We start from the raw sequence: 18240 nt of genomic DNA, 5'->3' as shown, positions 1-18240 counted from the left end.
GGGGCCTCACAAGGGCAGAGAAGATAGGGATGATCCCCTCCCTTGCTCTGCTGCCACCCCTCTTATGATGCAGCCCTGGATATTGTTGGCCTTCTGGGCTGCAAGCCCCTAAATTCTCAGCCAGAGCTGCTGTCAGTGAGTTCTTCTCCCAGTCTGTATATGTATCTGGGATTGCCCTGACCCTAGTGCTACACCTTGCACTTGGCTTTACTGAACTTCATTAGGCTTATACGAGTCTGCCTTTTGAGCTTGTTTGGGTCTCTCTTGATGGCGGCCCTTATCTACGTGAACTGTTTGTCCCGTGGATGGCATGAGGAAGGGGAGAATCTTGTTTGTTGGACACAAGTCAGTTCACTGGCTAAAAGACTATGGGCAGGACAGGGATGTGCTCTGAGAAGACTGGCTTTGGTCAAGTGCTCTGGATGGAGCAAAAATTATGCTTCCTGAAAGGTGTACTGTGACAGCTGGCATCGCATGCATCACTGCTCAGTGTTTGTGCAGCTGGCCACTGCTGTGATGCGTGAGGGTTTTTGTGTTCTGGTGACTCCGTGTTTCCCTCTGTAGCCTTTCCCTGATTGCTCAAGGCACTCTGGCAGTCCCTCCATGTGCATCTGAGTCAGTATCTGTATGGGTTTTAACATTACTGCCTCTCCACCCTCAAACTTTTTTTTTCTTTCTTCCCTCATTTTTGTCCTTTTACTTTTATTGATTTAAAGGGTTATAACATCAATATAATGTGAAATGGATACGGACAGCAGTCAGTTTCCAAATGTGGGAACATGTATTTATGGAGCAGAAAGAAAAGCTCAGACTTTTTTCTGGCTGTGGAAGCAAAGCACCGAGACCTTCCTTCTGGTGCTACCGGATTACGAAGCTCAGGGCAGCCCAACCTCGCCGCCCCACAAAGATTGTGGGGCCTTTAGATACAAAGGGGCCACCGCGATCGTCCTTCCAGCGTAGCTGAGGCGGTAGCGCCGCTCTCTAAAGCGGTGCCTCTGGCCCCGCCCGGCCCTTATCGGGCACCGCCGCGAAGCAGCTCAGCTCACGCGCGGGGCGGGGCGGCCCTTCGCTACCCGCGGGAGGGGGGGGGTGACTCCCGGCAGGGTCCGGACACGGCGGCTGTGCGGGTAGGGCGCTGATTCCCGGCGCGACGGCGGACGCTGCTCCTGCAGGGCTCGGGCGGCTCAGGGCTGGCCTTGGTCGAGCAGCGGCCGCCCGTCGGCACCGCGCGGTTCCCCTCCCTGCCGCGCCGCAAAGGTTTGTGGGGCGGGGCGCGGCGTCGCGCGCCGGCGGCAGCCGGAAGCGGAAGCGGAAGCGAGGGGCGCTCCGTCTGCGACGCCTCTGCGGCTGCTGTGCCGCGCGGCGCGGGGCCGCGGCCCTGCCCTTCTGCTTTCCCGCCGGAGCCGGCGGCGTTCCCCCACGGCGCGGAGCGTTGGCGCGGCGCGGCCCGGCCCGGCCCAGCCCATGGACCGGCACAAAGTGAAGCGGCAGCGGCTGGACCGGATCTGTGAAGGTGAGGCGGGTAGGCGCCCCTCGGCCGTGGCGGCGCCTTGCGGGCGGCTCGGCCCCGTGCTGCGGCCGCCTCTATGCGGCGGGGATCCGGCCTCGGCGCTCCCCGCACGACCTGGGCCCTCCGGCCGCTCCCCGGCGCGCTCCTCCTCCGACACTTTCCTCTGCGGCACCGTTGGCGTGCCTGGCGCTGAGCCGCAGGCAGAGCTTCGGCCGGGAAGGGGCGGCGGGGGTCAGCTGTCAGGGACGCCATGAACTCGGGGGTCCTTCCGCACGCTTAAGAAGGGAACGGAACGGAATGCTGAGCCGGAGCGAGGCGGTGTAATGCAGGCTGGGCCTGAAGCGAGTGCTGTTTGTTTTAGGATTCTCGAGTAAGGTGATGTGCTTGCGAGTATGTCGTTTCCGTTACCTTGTTAATGATTGAGCTTTAAAAAAAAATAAAATTTGAATCAATGATGGGAGTACTATTTATTTTTCCTCCTAGATTCATTTCCTAGTTGTTGAGGGACTTCTTGGACCTCTGTTGAGGGCTCCAGTGTTCTTATCTGTCATGTAACCACTCCTGTTGACTTTCTTAATAGGCATACGGCCTCCTGCTGTGAATGGCCCAATGCCATCACGGCCACTGGTTGCGCTCTTGGATGGAAGAGATTGCACTGTGGAGATGCCCATCCTGAAGGATGTTGCTACAGTTGCATTTTGTGATGCTCAGTCAACTCAGGAAATCCATGAGAAGGTGAGGAAGAAAACATGAGAGCGTTTAAATGTAAAGCTCTGTCTCTTTGAGTAAGGAAGCAAAGATTGATTTGAACTTCTTTCTGTTGTAGGTACTGAATGAAGCAGTAGGAGCTCTGATGTATCACACCATTACACTGTCTCGTCAGGATCTGGAGAAATTCAAAGCCCTCAGGGTCATTGTGCGTATTGGCAGTGGCTATGACAATGTTGACATCAAATCTGCTGCAGAATTAGGTATGATGATGCCATGTTGGCTCTTTTGTGATCAGAACTGAATGAGGAGTCAGAACACTCTACATTTTTTCTGCTTTTATAACTGAGTACGTTTGAAACCTTTACTTGAAAAGGTTCGGAGCTGTTTAGTGGGAGCTCCCATGGAGCTGCATATTTACATAGCAGGGAAATATCTGAGTTGTTGGATGGCCTGAAAGGAAGATTCTCAGTTCTCAAACTTTTCTGCTGAAGAGGCAGATTCTTTGAATTTGTCTGGAGTTCAGGAACTTAAAATACAATGTCTACATAACTCCTCGGTGAGGCAGTTTTGGATTGGTTGTGGGAAAATGATCGTGCAAACTGATGTCTGAAAACATAATTCAAATGCTGATGCTGGGTAGGCTCATTGTAGATGCTAGTTTAGTGAGTTTCTTTTACGTTTTTATAGCAGGCAGATTGTGGTACAACATTTTGCGGAATACTTAAGAACTTTGGATTTAAGGCATGGGAAGAGTCTCTGTATCAGGTGACAAAAATTGCTTTTTCTTACTAAAGATATGGCAGTGTGGCTTTTAAACTTTGTAGCTTCCTTAGGGAGATGGATCAGCTAAGAATCCCTTACCTTCTGTCTTGAGGTTGTTCCAGTGTTTTGAAAGCTTTCTTAATGCAAATTAAATTAAGCTTAAACTAAGTGCAAGTATTTATATCTAAAATTGTGATAGACAGTACAGTTCCGAGGTCTGTAGGAACAGAAGAGCTGTAAACAAATGAAGAATGCAATTTTGTCTAGTGCCTGACTGAAGTCTAAAGAGTGTTTTCGTCTGAACCATTCAGCTAAAGATTGCTAATTTCCTTGCAAGGCCTCCACCTCTTACCCTGCCATTGCACTTCAGAGTTGCGTTCGAACCTAGTCCTCTCCTAGGGTTCTCTGCTTAGTGTTACCATGGATGTTTTTGATTCAGATTCAAAGCTTTCCTTTTCCTCCTCATTCTGCACTCAAGCTAAACAGGCAAAGTTCTTTCACCATCAAATTGCTTCTTGCCATTTTTGCTTTAAGGAGAGCTAGTGTGATCCTTCTTACTCATAGCCAAATTTTCAGTGGACAATTAATGATTATTTCCATGCTTAGCCAGTCTCTTTAATTCATTCCGAGGTATGATACTGTTTTTTTACATGTTCCCAATCCTCTGATTGGTCCAAAGGGTTGCGTGTGTGCTTTCTACCATGCAAATATCATTGGGTGTAAACACAAATATGTGCCTACTTATGTAAGAAATGAATGCTTTTCTGAAGATGAATGAGCTGCTAACTAGTGAAATTAAAAGAAGTTAGTTGGGTTTCCCTGTCTGCTCCATTCATCTTCTCCAAACAAAATGTGTGGCATTGTGACACAATTACAAAGTGTTTGATAGATAAAAGGAGTCATTGCTGGGATCATGCATAGCTTTTGCTTTCCTAATTTGCTAGGGATGAAGCTGTGATCTGAAGTTAGTTGAACATCTCTTGTGGTGCACTGCTGAATTTCTTTCCAAGGATTACCTTAATTTTAATCCTAATTTTTAGATACTGGTGGACTTTTGAGGAGGAAAAGTGTGCTTGTTTTGTCAAGTGGCCAGGGTCATGCTTCAGAATTGGCCCTTTTTTTTTTTTTTTTTTTAAATCAAGTTGTTTTTTTTTTTTTGCTAAAAATTTTGCCAGATTAAAAAAAGTCTCTTCCAAAGAGGTGTTACCGTGTTACCCCTGTTGGGGGTAGAAGGCCTTCCAACAGAAGGCTGTTGAATGAAGGATAGTGGCAGTGAAGCCATATGCTGCCTGTCCCTCTGTGATTTTTGTTTTGTCTTCTTGAGGGGGCAGGTTGTTCAGGCTTGACCAGGTTTTGTTACTGTGCTCTAACATCTTTCCGTTTCCTGCCAGTAATCTTTCTTAAGGTTTGCAGCACCTTCACTCTGTTGGTGTTAGTAATTTACCTGGTGGCTCTGGCCTTTGTTTTATGGTCCTTTGTGGCTGTATGTTTTCCTAGAGCACGTATATTACATGTCATTATTTTTGAATATAATTTCAAACTTCTGTGTTTTTTCTCTACAATTAATGAATTAAGTAATTAGCGTTGCTCGTGGAAAAGCTGTTAGTTGCAGTCAGCATCTGGTCAGTGAGGCATGAAAGAGCTTAACCATCTGTCATCTTAATTCTTCCACAGTCTGTCCAAGAGTACCACAGGAATGCATGCATCTTTCAGTCTAGAAAACTTGTCCAGTTTTCCTTTGTCGCTTGTGTGATCTGTTTGTCCTCATTTCAGCCTGGTGGTTTTTTTTGTTTCGATTTTTTTTTTAAGCTGGTTAGGGTGTCAAATTAATATCTGTATATAAGGAAGGGATGGTATTTCCTTGGGGTTAAAAAGCTGTCTGGTCCTGTCTATGTTGCTGTAGAACGACTTTTTGAAATGAATTCTGCATTTCTTGGTAGTAGTTCTGGAGCATTGAATTATGTTTCAGTACTTCTGCCTAGAGAGTTGTATTTTGGTTTGTTTTATCATCATGTGACAGTAAAAATCTCATGAACTCTATGGCTTTGTAGGCATTGCAGTTTGCAACATCCCCTCCTCCTCAGTTGAGGAGACTGCTGACTCCACCCTCTGCCACATCTTGAACCTTTATCGACGTGTTACGTGGCTGCATCAGGCCATGCGGGAGGGGAATCGAGCTTCAAGTGTAGAGCAGATTCGAGAAGTGGCCGGAGGTGCTGTGCGTATCCGTGGGGAGACTTTGGGCATCATTGGACTGGGTAAGTGATGGGAATCGTTAGGCTGAAAAGTAAACCGAACGTCTTTGGGAACCAAAAGAGTCACAGACTGGAGAGGAAAAACAAAGAGGATAATTCTACAGCTGTTCATTGTGAAACACACTGACTCATAAGAAATGCTAGTGCCCTATTCTGTGATGATGCACATCTTGAAGAGTTGGGTATATGTCATGGGTTTGGGGATTTTTTTTCCTTGTCCATGTTGTTAGAAGAATTGGAATTTTCAGGCAGCTCTTCTCAGTGACTGTTTCCCTGTATACAAGGCTCTGTATCAGTAACAAAGCTGCCTGAAAGCTTCCATTTCCTTCAAGTTCTTACTGCCTCTGAAACAGGGTACAGGCTTGATTTGAAAAACAGAGCTCCTTTTAGGCTATTGCATGGGGAAGAACTAGAATTAGCCACATGGGATCAACACTGAATTGCCTACTCTGGGTTGCTATGGCAATCCTAGCAATGTTCAGGGCTGCATTACCTTGGGCCTTGACAGTAAACTCCAGCGTAGGCTCCCAGTCTACCCCAGTATCTTGTCTTTAAAGTTTGTTTTACCTTTCCTTGATGATTGTGGGTTTTCTTTTGTGAAGGCCGAGTTGGACAGGCAGTGGCTCTGCGAGCCAAGTCCTTTGGCTTCAACGTGATTTTCTATGATCCCTATCTGCCGGATGGAGTGGAGCGATCCTTGGGTTTACAGCGAGTAGGAACCCTGCAGGATCTACTAATGCACAGCGATTGCATCACATTGCACTGCAGCCTGAATGAACATAACCATCACCTCATCAATGACTTCACTATTAAACAGGTGCAGCAGGAGCTTGATTTCCTCCACAGAACACTGTGGAAATGAATGCAAACAGAAACTGCTGCTTTCACAGAGGCTGAGAGCGTGTGAATCCTGCTGCCTCTACCGTGTGCCTCCTGCTGCCTTTGGAGGCTGGGAGCATGTGGACCTGGGTGCCTGTGCTTTGTGCTTATAGAATTTCTTGATAAGAAAAAAATTGGATTATATTTTCTTGCCAAATAATTTGTTAAGAATTATTATTAAGTATGTTTTAAGTGATTAAGTAATTTCAAATTGCCTTTAAAATTCATAACTGGCTGTATTGGTTAGAGCTAGATCTGCTGTGGCTGGGACTATAAGCTTCTTTACACTGCTCTGCCAAAGTCTTTCTGCTCGAGCCCACTGCAAAGCCAGTCTCGGGCTCTACTCCAGTAATTTGTGAATGTTTTTTTGTGCTTTCATGAGAGGCATCTGGATACAACAGTCCAGTTTTGTATAGCTGTGTACTTGATTCATGTCCTCTTTCTTCTTTAAAGTAGTAGGATGAATATGGAGTGCAAAACTTGAGAGTTCCACTTTTGCCCTTGTTGACTTTTTTGTGGTTTTTGTTTGTTCATTTTAAAAGCAAATTTCTTGGGCATTGCTTGCAGGCATTTCCCCTGTGGTTAGCTTTGCAGTGAGAGCACTCCTAGTTCGTCCAGGCCTCATCTAATCACTGCAGGCTGCTGCTCATTTCCAGTAGACTTCCCAGCATTCACTTTGCTCCCCTGAAAAGTCTCTTTATCAACGCACTTCATGTTTTTCTTCTTCCAGATGCGCCAGGGCTGCTTCTTAGTGAACACAGCCCGGGGAGGTCTGGTCGATGAGAAAGCCTTAGCACAAGCCTTGAAAGAGGGGAGAATCAGAGGAACGGCACTGGATGTACATGAATCTGAGCCTTTCAGGTAAAACTGTGCCTGCATGCCTGTGTTATCCTATGATTCATGCAGTGGATGATTCTTTTTTATTTAAATTACAGTGATACTTGAGAGGACAGGTGGGTTCATCACTTCTGGAGAGAAACCACTTTTTTTTCTTTTTTTTTTCCCCACAGCTTTGCTCAGGGGCCCTTAAAAGATGCACCCAATGTGATCTGCACCCCACACACTGCCTGGTACAGCGAGCAGGCTTCCATTGAATCCAGAGAAGATGCAGCTAAAGAGATCCGCAGAGCTATTACAGGTAATGAGAAAGACTGTGCTCTGCAGCTGTTGATAAATTAGGAGTCTTTTTGTTAGTTCACTGCAAGGATTGTGGATTTGAAATTGCTAACTGTTCTTTAAATATTAGGCTCGTTAACTACTTTCTGGAACTGGAGTGTAAGTTGATAGTTGTCTCTTTGCTTCTTGAGAATCTAGTAACTAATGCTGAAGTGGCACTTTCCTTCCTTTGGAAGGCATAAGAGTTGCAATCTCTTACTAAGTTTTCTAAATCCTTTGCAATAATTCCTTTGACAGTTACTTTGTACACTTTTTTTGGAGTAGCAGTTTGTCTCTTAGGGAAGGTAAGCCTTGGCAATTGCAGTTTATGTGGCCAATGGTTTTCCCAAGGTCACAGAACTGGTGAGGAAGGATCAGTTTCCTCTGTTGGGCAAGGGAGACTCCTCTGAACATCGTTATCATATGGGAGTAGATGGAAAAGATACTGAACTTTTCTTCTGTTTGTCTCCTGTTTCCCTGCTATTTGTCTCCTGTTTTTGTTTGTTTGTTTGTTTTGTTTGTCATTCTTGGTGTTCCCACAGGTCATATTCCTGACGCTTTGAGGAACTGTGTTAATAAGGAGTATTTGCTGTTAGCAGCTCAGTGGTCCGGTATTGATCCTGCAAGTGTCCACCCAGAACTCAATGGAGCTGCAGCGTACAGGTGAGATATGTAGGTTGTCTGAGTTATTGCTTCCAAACATATCTTCCTGCTGCACTAAGTCAGCCATCACTGTTGGGGCTTGAGAACGGCTTGTACCTACAAGCAGATGTGCTTTTGTGCCTTTATACACTGTAAATGAGCTTTGTGCAAAAACTTAAGAGCAGTACTCCTGAATCCATTCCAGAAACGTGCTTAGTTCCAGCTGGGTACTGGTTGATTTTTCCTAATGCTTGCAAGACCTTTCCAATAGATATATTAATATAAGAAAGCCTGCTGGATACCTGAAAAGAGGTCTGGATCTTAACATAACAGAAGGTGTGTATATTGCTGTGGCTTTATAAATAAAACATGGTTCTTACCTGCATCACAGATGAGGACTTTTAAAAAGACATTGTCCAGTAGTTTCAGGCAGTGGCCTAAATGGGTTATATTTCAGGCAGTTACAGACCTGCCAAGTGATTGTGGATTGCTTGTTTCCCATCTGTTTTTTTCCTCTCTGTAAAATAGGAAATATATTATCTTCCTTTCTCTGAGATATCTATGCAGATTCTGATGTATTTATGGAGAAGGAAGGTATAAGGAGACCACATGGAAGTAAAGGGTTCATTAGCAATTCATAGGTGTCTTTACCATTTCTCATCTTATTTTGACTGTTTTTCTAGTTTAGCTCTTTTCTGTGTTGGAGCCCAGTGGAAGATAGGTGGTAGATTGCATTCTTTCTGTTGTTGGAGAGGCCAGCTCTTCAGGCTGCCTCCACACTGTGACTCATGCTGTTTCCCACTGGTTCCGATTTTTGCACCTGTCTTCCAAATGCTTAGTAGGTGACTTAGAGCTGCCTCTGCCTGTCTGAGAACAAGTGTAAATTGGTAATGGGTGGTAACTACTGTTCTTCAGCTCTGGAGACTTTCCATGTGTTCTGTTTTGGAGCAGCTCTACTTAAAGGAGGGATTTGTATTCAGTTGCCTGAGGGCATACGCATCTCTTTTCCCCTTGCATAACTGCTAGACAAGCATGTAATTTCTATGTTTCTATTGGTTTCAGGTTTCCTCCAGGAGTAGTGGGAGTAACCACCCCTGGGCTACCAGAACCACCAGTAGTGGAAGGGATTGTAGCTCATGGGATCCCTTCCGTTTCCCACTCTGCACCGCGTACCCCTTCCCCAGGAGAGACAAGCAAACTGGATGCAGACAGAGAGATTCCTGCTGATCAGTAGCAGCATCTTTATCTTCTCTTCTCTGGCAGCAGGGGGGGAAAAAAAAAAAAAAAAAAAAAAAAAAAAAAGTATCTTCTGCTAGGACTTTCTTTAACACCCTGCAGAGACTGTTTCTTGTTAATGCAGAGCAGGACAATGCATTTCATTACTGGCAAACTTTAGGTCTTGCCTTTATTTTTGTAATTCTTTTAGTTATAATCTCTTGGTGAATCTTTCTCCTTCTCTGGGGCAGGACAGCAGTGACCTTGCCTCCCCTTGGAAATACTTAGTTTAACCAGTGTTTTTTTCCTATGTGTCTGCCTCAGTTGTCTGTGACAGGGAACTGTTTTAGTGCACTTGAATATAGAAGAGGTAATGCCTCCTGATCAGGGATGGCCTTCAGTGTCCCTAACAGCAGATTTCAGGGCATGTTTTTCAGTTGTAGCAGTGTAAGTTCCTTTTGGCTGTACCTCTCAAAGTGTAGACATGGGAAATATCAGAAAAAGATTAATAAATTGGAGAAGTTGTGATTTGTCTGTATTGTGCTGTCAGTAAAATGCAACTTCAGCTCTGTGCATTACCTTGCTTGTTTTAATTAAGGTTTTCTATGAGAACGGACAGCACAAACAGTGCTTGTTCGTGACTATAAGTTTTGTCTATGCAGTACTAGGCCTGAAGATAAAAATAACAGTTTCAAAGTCAGCCTTGTAAATAATTTGAAACTAATTTTAAAAGTCTTCAAATGTGTTCCAGTGGCCACTGTGTTTGCAAGGCTTCAAAATAATTTACCTATGTGAATGTACCTCAGAGAAGATGAGAAAATGCAGAAATAGGAAAAAATTGCACTGGGAGGCAGCAAGTAGCAATAATTTGCAGCTGCAGTTGCTGGTTCCTTGCACACACGTACCTCAGTCTAACGACGCTGTTTATTCACAGAGTATATGACGTTAAAATTCTAAGCTGTGTTCTACAGAGCTTTGTAGGCATAACTGCACCAATTAGAAGTAGCACAGCAGTGCTAGTGACATTAGTCTCTGCTGATGGAGAAAGCTTTTAAGGCTTGACCAAATTAGCCTAGTTAGCGTAGCTCTACTAGCATATGTTGTATCTTCAGTAGAGAGCAGAGTAAAATTGAGCGCTTTTTTTTTTTTTTAGTGTCACAATGCTTATTCATGTAGGAGAAAAGCTTATTCATAAAGGAGAACATAATTATGTTATCACCTGAAGCCAAGGCAGGATTGTTATTCTGAAGTATTTTTCTGTTTCTCTGTCCCAACCGATTCACTTCTTTGAGGGGGGTGGAGCCCTCAGCAAAACAGATTCCCCAGGAGATTTTCCTTAATTCTAAATATTCTGTGTGTTTTATCTTGTTATACTAGGTGCTACACAGGAGGCATACCCTGTGTGTGGTGTTACCTGCCTTGCTTGATTCCTTTTGTGTGTCTGTGACTGGGAGCTGAATAGGCGGGAACAGATTGGAAATGCAGTTTGAGGAGTGGATGAAATAATCTGTTTAGGCTGTTTACAGTTCAAGAAGTTGAGCAAAGCCTTCAGAGTAGCAAAGATTTTAGGCTCTTCCCTGTTTTTATGTGTTTATATAATAGCTTACTATCTAGTTTACTAATGACACAGTGAAGTGATTCATTCCTTTCCCTGTATGTGCCCGCCAGTCTGCGCTGCCGCCACCCCTCCAACCACACAAAAACAGAAAAACTTTGGCAATTCAAGAAAGAAAAATAGGCAAGATGTAAGCTTCAGGTGTTTCTTTGCCGATTTAACACTTTTTAACTGTTCATCATGAGTGAGATATTTGTTCTTTAGTGTTGAGTGTCTTTTTTTCATAAGGTATTTGTGTTAGTGAAGGTTGGCTTCTGTGTTTCATGGATCATGCTGATTCTAATTAAAATCCATATACCTCCTTGGCTGCTCAGGTTTACCAGGTCAGACTGGGACTGGTGTTAGGTGCAAGTGACAAGAGAATTCTTCTGAATGAAAGCTTAGAGTCAGAAGCAGTTCAGTTTGAATCGTACCTAAAATAACCAGCAGCTCTTTTCTGATTTCTGTAATTTTTAGGTAACCTACATTTTGCAAACTGCTAACTCAGAAAGCTGTTCTTCTGACAGACGGATGGGGGGGGGAAATGTTTCATTCAGGTACTGAGAGCTGATCTGTCTATTACTGCATTAGGGGAGCAGTCTGTCCATAACTACTGTTTCCTTATTTGCTCTTAAAAATTCTTGCTCTGCATAGAGGTTAACGTCTGCAGATTATTTTGTGGTAAGGTGCTTCTAGTTACAACTTTAGTGAGTACAGAGAATCAGAGTATGTTCATCGTCTCTATTTTAGAGCACAATGCAAGGTAGATGCTTTTCGTTAAAGGCAGCGTATCTATTTCCGTCTATCTGTATATTTTTAAGATCAGTCAGGCAGCTCTGTGCACTCTGAAGAAGAGTGGGAAGATCTCTTCTAGGGGACATTTCGAGTTTTTCGTATTTGATGACTAGTAAATGTAGGAGTAACTAACTGATGTAAGAAATACTTTGTTATGGATGCTGAGGAGCACTAGCTGATAGCACTGGTGATTCTATTTGTGAATCTAGGCATCCCTTCTCTCCTCTTATGGGTGGAATGTGACAGCAATAGTGGCTCTGCTTTATCCAACACCATGCAGAGTGATTGGATATGAAGGCAACATCTCCCTTGATGAGAGCCTCAGCAAAAAATGCTGAGGTGAAAATTGAACGGAACCTTGACCATGACATCCTCAGTGAAGGGCTCTCTTTGTGTTTGTAGAATTGCTTTGCCTGTATTCTGTCTGTACCTCTGTGCATGGACTAATCTTGCCATCACCAGACCAAAGGCTGTTCTGAACAGACAGCTCATAGAAAAATGACCAGTACCGAAGTATACTGTGGTCTTCCCCATCCCATGAGTGCCAAGTTATTTCAACAGCATCCTCTCATGTGTGATAAACTGACTCACAGATCCTCTTTTAGTGCAGTATACAGAAGTGGAAGGATGTTTTTTTCCCCTCTTAAAATACCCTTCTTCAGAACTAGTGCAGAGCTTTATTCCCAAAGAACAGAAGTTTCCTAGGGTGAGGCAGGAGTGCCCTACCTTCACTAACCTGCTTACAGGAGGTGCTTATACTGTCCCAAGGTACATTCTGTTTGTCAGGGTCACTGCTGCTGACCAGCTTTTTTATAGAGGACTCAGAGTTTCAGAAATATATTTTTGTAGACAATAACTAAACTGTGAAACATTGAAATAAAGCATGTAAAACAAAAGCTTACAGCACTGTCCTCTGTACAGATGTTTCGCTCAGTTCTCTCCTGACTTATTAGATAATGTTTGATTACTTCTTGGATATATTTTAATAAACTTCTCCAAAGAATGTGGCTGCTGTCTGTGGAAGTGGTGGCCTGAAACCTGAAATACAGCATACATTGAAGGGGGTGGGAAGAGGGAGGGGGTATAAAAGCAAAAAAACAAAACAAAACAAAACACCAAAAAACAAACAAAAAAAAGCATGTACATATAATTGTCTGCATCAGTCCCACTTTTATCACAAAAGATGGGTTTGATTTTCCACATAATTACTGCCTCGATCCCAATAGTGAATGACTTTCTTTGGATTCTGGAGACTCACTATCAACAAAGACTGAAAAAAGCAGTCATCTTCAGGGCTTAAGAGACAGCTTTGGATGTAGCCCAGTACTCAGTACTTACTTGCTTTCTCACAAGTCAAATGTGTGGCTTTTTTTTTTTTTTTTTTTTTTTTTTTCCTCCCCCAAAGTTTTAGGTTAAATAGATGTTTCAAGAAGGCTGAAAAATAACAATTCCTCTTTTTTCCAGTTACGGGTTTATGTCTTATTGCAGAAATTCGTAAGTTCTTCATAGTTCTTTAAAATACGTAGGGCAGACACAGCTTGCAAAAAAGAGTCTTTTGAGCCTCTCTCTAAATAAAATAATTTGTCTTGAAATCTGTCCACTATTTTATCAGCATCCCACATCAGGGCTAACATCAGACAATTGATAAGGAGTACAGATAAGGGGATAAAGAAATACAATTCTGAGGACAGGCAATCTGCAAACTGGTATTTGGGCATCACTGTATCCATTTCCTATTAAAATTGATTGTATCCCTGTAACCAGAAAGTAACAAAGATGAAATACTGCCACTTAGTGTAAACAACCTGGCACAATCATTTTGAATAGACGTAGGTGAAAGCAAGCAACTTGTCTCTGCTGATCATGATTCACTGTCAAGTTAACTGTGACTCAGAGAAAACAGTAAAGAAAAAAAACAAATGATTTTCACAAGAACATCCTTGTTCTGATGTCAAGAGTAGCATCTACTCATTCTAGTTTCAATCAGTGCTACTGTGTCTTGAATGCACGAACATAGGTGTAAAGCTGCACGTAGACTTCTGAAGAACTAAGTTGTACAAGCATGCTGAAAAGGATACTGCACTGTTCTACATGAGGGCTGTTGAAATGCATTATGTAATCATGACAACAGCATCCTATTAATATATTGGAATCACAGGATGGCTTGGGTTGGAAGAGCCCTCAAAGATCATCTAGTTCCAACCACTCTGCCGTGGCCAGGGTTGCCAGTCGCTAGATCAAGCACTAGGGCCCCATCCAACCTGGCCTTGAACATGTCCAGGGATGGGACATCCACAACCTCTCTGAGCAGCCTGTTCCAGCACCTCACCACCCTCAGTGAAAAACTTCCCCCTCACACCTTATCTAAATCTCCCATCCTTTAGTTAAAACTATTCCTCTTGGCCTATTGCTATCAGACTTGTATAAAAAGTCAGTCTCCCTCCTGTTTGTAATCTTCCTTTTAAGTACTGGAAGGCCACATGAGGTGTCCCTGGAGCCTTCTCCAGACTGAACAAGCCAAGCTCCTTCAGTCTGCCTTTGTAGGAGAGGTGCTCCAGCCCTCAGATCATCTTTGTGCCCTTCCTCTGGACCCTCTCCAACAGCTCTACATCTTAATTGTGCTGGGAGCCTCTGACCCGGATGCAATACTCTGTGTGGGGCCTCATGAGGGCAAAGACAGGGACGATCCCCTCCCTTGCTCTGCTGCCACCCCTCTTATGATGCAGCCCTGGATATTGTTGGCCTTCTGGGCTGCAAGTCCCTAAATTCTCAGCCAGAGCTGCTGTTAGTGAGTTCTTCTCCCAGTCTGTATATGTATCTGGGATTGCCCTTACCGATGGTTTTGTTGAACCACATTAAGCTTACATGGGTCTGCCTTTTGAGCTTGTTCAGGTCCTTCTGGATGGCATCCCTTCCTTCTGTTGTATCAGCTGCACCACTCAGCTTGTCGTCTGCAAACTTGCTGAGGATGGACTCAATCCCATCATCTGTGTCACTGATAAAGATGTTAAAGAGTACCAGTCCTAAGATTGACCCTTGGAGGACACTGCTTATGACTGGCCTCCACCTGAACATAGAGCTGCTGACCTCAACTTTCTGGCTTTGGTCTTCTAACCAATTCCTTATCCACTGAATAGTTCAGCCTTCAAACCCACATCTCTCTTCAATTTAGAGATGAAGATGTGGTGCAGGATCACATGAAAGGCCTTGCACAATTCCAGGTAGATGACATAAGTTGCCCTTTTCTTTGTTCACTAATGCTGTTGTTCCATCATAGAAGGCCACCAGATTGTTCAGGAATGATCTGCCCTTGGTGAAGCCATGCTGGCTCTCTCAGATCATCTGCTTGTCCCTCATGTGCTTCAATATGTCTTCCAGGAGGATGTGTTTCATTATCTTCCCAGACACAGACACGAGGCTCACTAGCATGTAGTTCCCCAGATCTTCCTTTCTCACAAAAATGAGTGATGTTTCCCTTTTTCCAGTCATGGGGGACTTCACCTAACAGCCACAACTTTTCAAATATGATGGATTTCAAAACTGATGGATTGGCAGCCACATCCATTAGTTCCTTCAAGTCCCTGGGATGCATGTAATCAGACCTCATAGACTTGTACACGTTTATTCTCAAAAACAAACTTGTACACATTTATTCTCAAAAACAAATTGCTCTTCTCAAATTGCTCTTCTCTTACAGTGGGAGGGAATTTGCATCCCCAGTTCCCACCTAGAGGTTCAAGGATGTGAGGGAAACATGCATTCTGGCTGCCTGTGAAGACTGAGGCACAGAGCTAGTTGGGCACCTCAGCCTTCTTTGTGTCTGTTTCCAGTTCTCCCTTCTCACTTGACAGAAGGGATGCACTCTTCTTGGCCTGTCTCTTCTGACCAACACACCTGTAGAATCCCTGGTTATTTTTCATGTCCCTCACCAACTAGAGTCCCATCTGTGCTTTGGGTTTCCTGACCCCATCTCCACACGGTACGATATATCATAATTATCCCCTAATAATGCCATTAAAAAAATGCATCAGCTAACAGGGAAGAACCCAGACTAGCAATATTGCTTTTACTGCTGGGCCAACCCAGAACCATCTGAAGCAACTCAGGCCCCACTTCTACAGCTGTTACTGTATCTTTTTTATGATGTCCATTTACCTCAAAACTTAGGTAAAAACTCCTTAATTTCTGTTATTTCAGACACTGAACCTGGAGTTCATAAGCATCTCTGCCGCAGGAAGGCCTCCTCCTCCTAAGGCACCTGGCCGCCGATCGGCCCTCGGCTCCGCGACTGCTCCAGGTTCTGTCCGCGGCCGCCGCAGCTCTGCGGCCGGAGGGCTCGGTCCATCCGCCGGTCCCAGAACGGCCCAGCCAGCTCGGCTGCGCGGGGCATTGTGGGGGAGAGGAAGGAGGGAGGGAAGGCCGTCCTCGCGAGGTGCATGCCGGGATTGGGGCGGGCGGTGTTGGGAGGCCCGGAGAGGGGCGGTCGTTCCGTCGGTGTCTCGGGCCGCGGCAGTCGGTGGGCTCGGGCCGGCGGCGGAGGAGGCTCCTGTCCGGCGGGGATGGCGGACGTGGCGGCCTCCCCCGTGGGAAAGCGGCTCCTGCTGCTGCTGGCGGCGGCGCCGGGCGAGGGTGAGGCGGCGGGGCCGGACTCTGGGCCTGCGCTGCCCTCCCGGGCCTGGCGGAGCGGCACGGTGCGGGCTATGAGCGGAGCGGTGCCCCAGGACCTGGCGGTGAGGACCCGGCGGCGGAAGCGGCGACGGGGCGCGGGCCGGGCCGGGCCGGGCCGGGCCGCGGGGTGAACAGGCCGCGGCCGCGGAGCGCTGCCTCCCCCCCGGTCGGGTCACGGCTGCGCCGAGCTGGCAGCCCTTCTCTGCGGAGCTCTGCCCGCGCCGCCCGTGGGCCTGACGGGACGCGCTTCGGGCCGGGGAACGGTGGTCCAGCCTGCGGGAGCGCGGTGGCGGGGCGTGGGTCGGATGAAGGGAGCCCGGCGGCCTCAGCTGCTGTGATTTGTGATGGCTGAAGTACGGCTGCGTGTGCGCGCAACTTTTCCGTGCTGTTTCCTGGGAAGACGTTAAGTATACTTGATCAGGCTAAGTGAGGTTTCTTGTTTTAATACGTACTTCTGTGTCGGGGTTGGTGGTTTCAGGTCTTCGATTCTGTTTTCAGCTGCAGCAATTTGCATTTAGTGTAATGCGTTTAAACACTTTTGGTTTTGTTTTGCTTGTCTCTGGTGTAGTGCAGTGAGACACTCGGGTAGAGATTGTGGAAAGAACTCTGGACAGACAGCCTGTCCGTTTCTCTGTGCATGCCATTTCTCCTAGAAGTCGTTGTGACTGATGGCATGCTTTGCAAATCACTCTAGTCTGGCAGCTACCAACCATCTCAGAGGATTGGGTGATGCACTATTGCTGCCCTGTTTATTTAAGCTGGAGGTAAATAAATAAATACATAGGAGAGGGGATATTGAGAAATAAATTAGGAGAGGTGTTTGAGACTGTCTGAAATGTGGAAACACATTAGGGCTGTGGTCTGGTCTGGAAAGCCACTTTGGTAACAGACTGAATTTGACGTGTATTGGTACCCTTGTATTATGGTCCCATCTGATACAAATGTGATTGTGATGTAAAGAGTGTTTGTAGTGCCAGTTCCTACTGTTGTTTAGCTGTGTGAACTGGAGGAGTTTTGCTTGGACAACTAAAAGTAACTCATTTGTTTCCTCATTAGTCATGTGACACTTGTTAGACTACTTTAACAAAGAAAAAAATCAAATTCTGTGCTTGATAGCATAGGAAATAATTTGTTGGTTTTTTTGACGTATTTGAATTCATAGCGTTCTTATAATGCTGCTGTTCTCAACCCAGTTTTTTCATCAGTAACTTTCCATTTCACACTGTTTTAATGATACAGTTGTCTCTAAACATGTTTTCCAAGTCTGTACAAGAACTACTGAATACAAACTGTTTAAAATACACATGGTGAATTCTTCTTAGTTCTGTACTGTGGAATATTTAGTATTGAAATGAATCTTTCTGTGTATAATGGACACTGCTTTGACAATGTTAATCAGTAAAAGGGTTGGAAAGATGAGAGGCTGAGGACACTTGAATTGTCCAGTCTGGAAAAAGAGCTCGGAAGCAACTTCATTCCTCTGCATTTTTGTGGAGAGGGAGGTCTCTTTTCCCTGGTAATCAATGAAAAGATGCATGGGAACAACACAAAGCTTCTCTAGGGGAAGCTCAGACTGGGCGTCAGGGAAAGCCTCTTTTCTGTGAGGGAAGTCAACACCAAAACTGTCTTTCTGAAGAACTGGTTGATGTCCCCATGCCTGTTGTTGAAGAGGCTTTTGGATAATGCTGTTGGTAATGTTCTTTAACTTTTGTTTAGTTCTGAAGTGGTCAGACAGTTGGACTGGATGATTTAAGGTCCATTCCAACAGAAGTTTTCTATTCTGTAATGATGTTCTGTTAGGAAAGTGTCATCTTTTTAAAATTCATTCAGTCAGAAGTGAGTACTTGGCACCAGTTCAGGAATTACTGTTCTAAGATAATGACGTGAGCTGGGTCTGAAGAAGACTGGAAAAAAAATCTCATCTACACTTTGAATTAGGACTGTGCTTTCTCATGGTATCCTGTGAAGAAGGTTTTTCTTAGTGGTCCATAGTCTCATGTTCACCTTTAAGAAATAAGGAACAGTTTTATATCTCTGCCTTTCTGAAGCAGGAA

The 18240-nt window shown here is 45.0% G+C and overlaps 2 protein-coding genes across 4 annotated transcripts in view; both read left to right on the top strand.

The window, feature by feature from the left end:
* The first annotated feature begins 1424 nt into the window (after positions 1–1424).
* On the top strand, positions 1425–12525 carry LOC122185614 (C-terminal-binding protein 2). Of its 2 annotated transcripts, none has more exons than XM_042881581.1 (9): positions 1425–1513; positions 2091–2245; positions 2337–2481; positions 5035–5241; positions 5841–6055; positions 6848–6978; positions 7128–7255; positions 7815–7935; positions 8977–12525. In XM_042881581.1, exons 1-9 carry the CDS (start codon positions 1465–1467, stop codon positions 9146–9148), a joined length of 1323 nt encoding a protein of 440 aa, XP_042737515.1. In that variant the 5' UTR covers positions 1425–1464; the 3' UTR covers positions 9149–12525. The 2 variants fall into 2 exon arrangements, with proteins under 2 accessions (XP_042737515.1, XP_042737516.1); XM_042881582.1 differs by lacking the exon at positions 1425–1513 and adding an exon at positions 1751–1880.
* A 3552-nt stretch (positions 12526–16077) lies between these two features.
* KDM3B (lysine demethylase 3B) overlaps positions 16078–18240 on the top strand; it is a 50233-nt gene continuing 48070 nt past the window's right edge. The window contains exon 1 of one of the 2 annotated variants that reach the window (XM_042881506.1): positions 16078–16248. In XM_042881506.1, coding sequence (XP_042737440.1) covers positions 16078–16248 — 171 coding nt within the window. The remainder of the gene's footprint in view (positions 16249–18240) is intronic. The other variant, XM_042881507.1, reaches the window with a different exon arrangement.

This window comes from Lagopus leucura, unplaced genomic scaffold, assembly GCF_019238085.1.
Source record: "Lagopus leucura isolate 7727_CA_CO unplaced genomic scaffold, USGS_WTPT01 Super-Scaffold_100030, whole genome shotgun sequence".
NCBI classification, from domain to species: Eukaryota; Metazoa; Chordata; class Aves; order Galliformes; family Phasianidae; genus Lagopus; species Lagopus leucura.
This window is presented reverse-complemented; position numbering and strand designations above follow the sequence as displayed.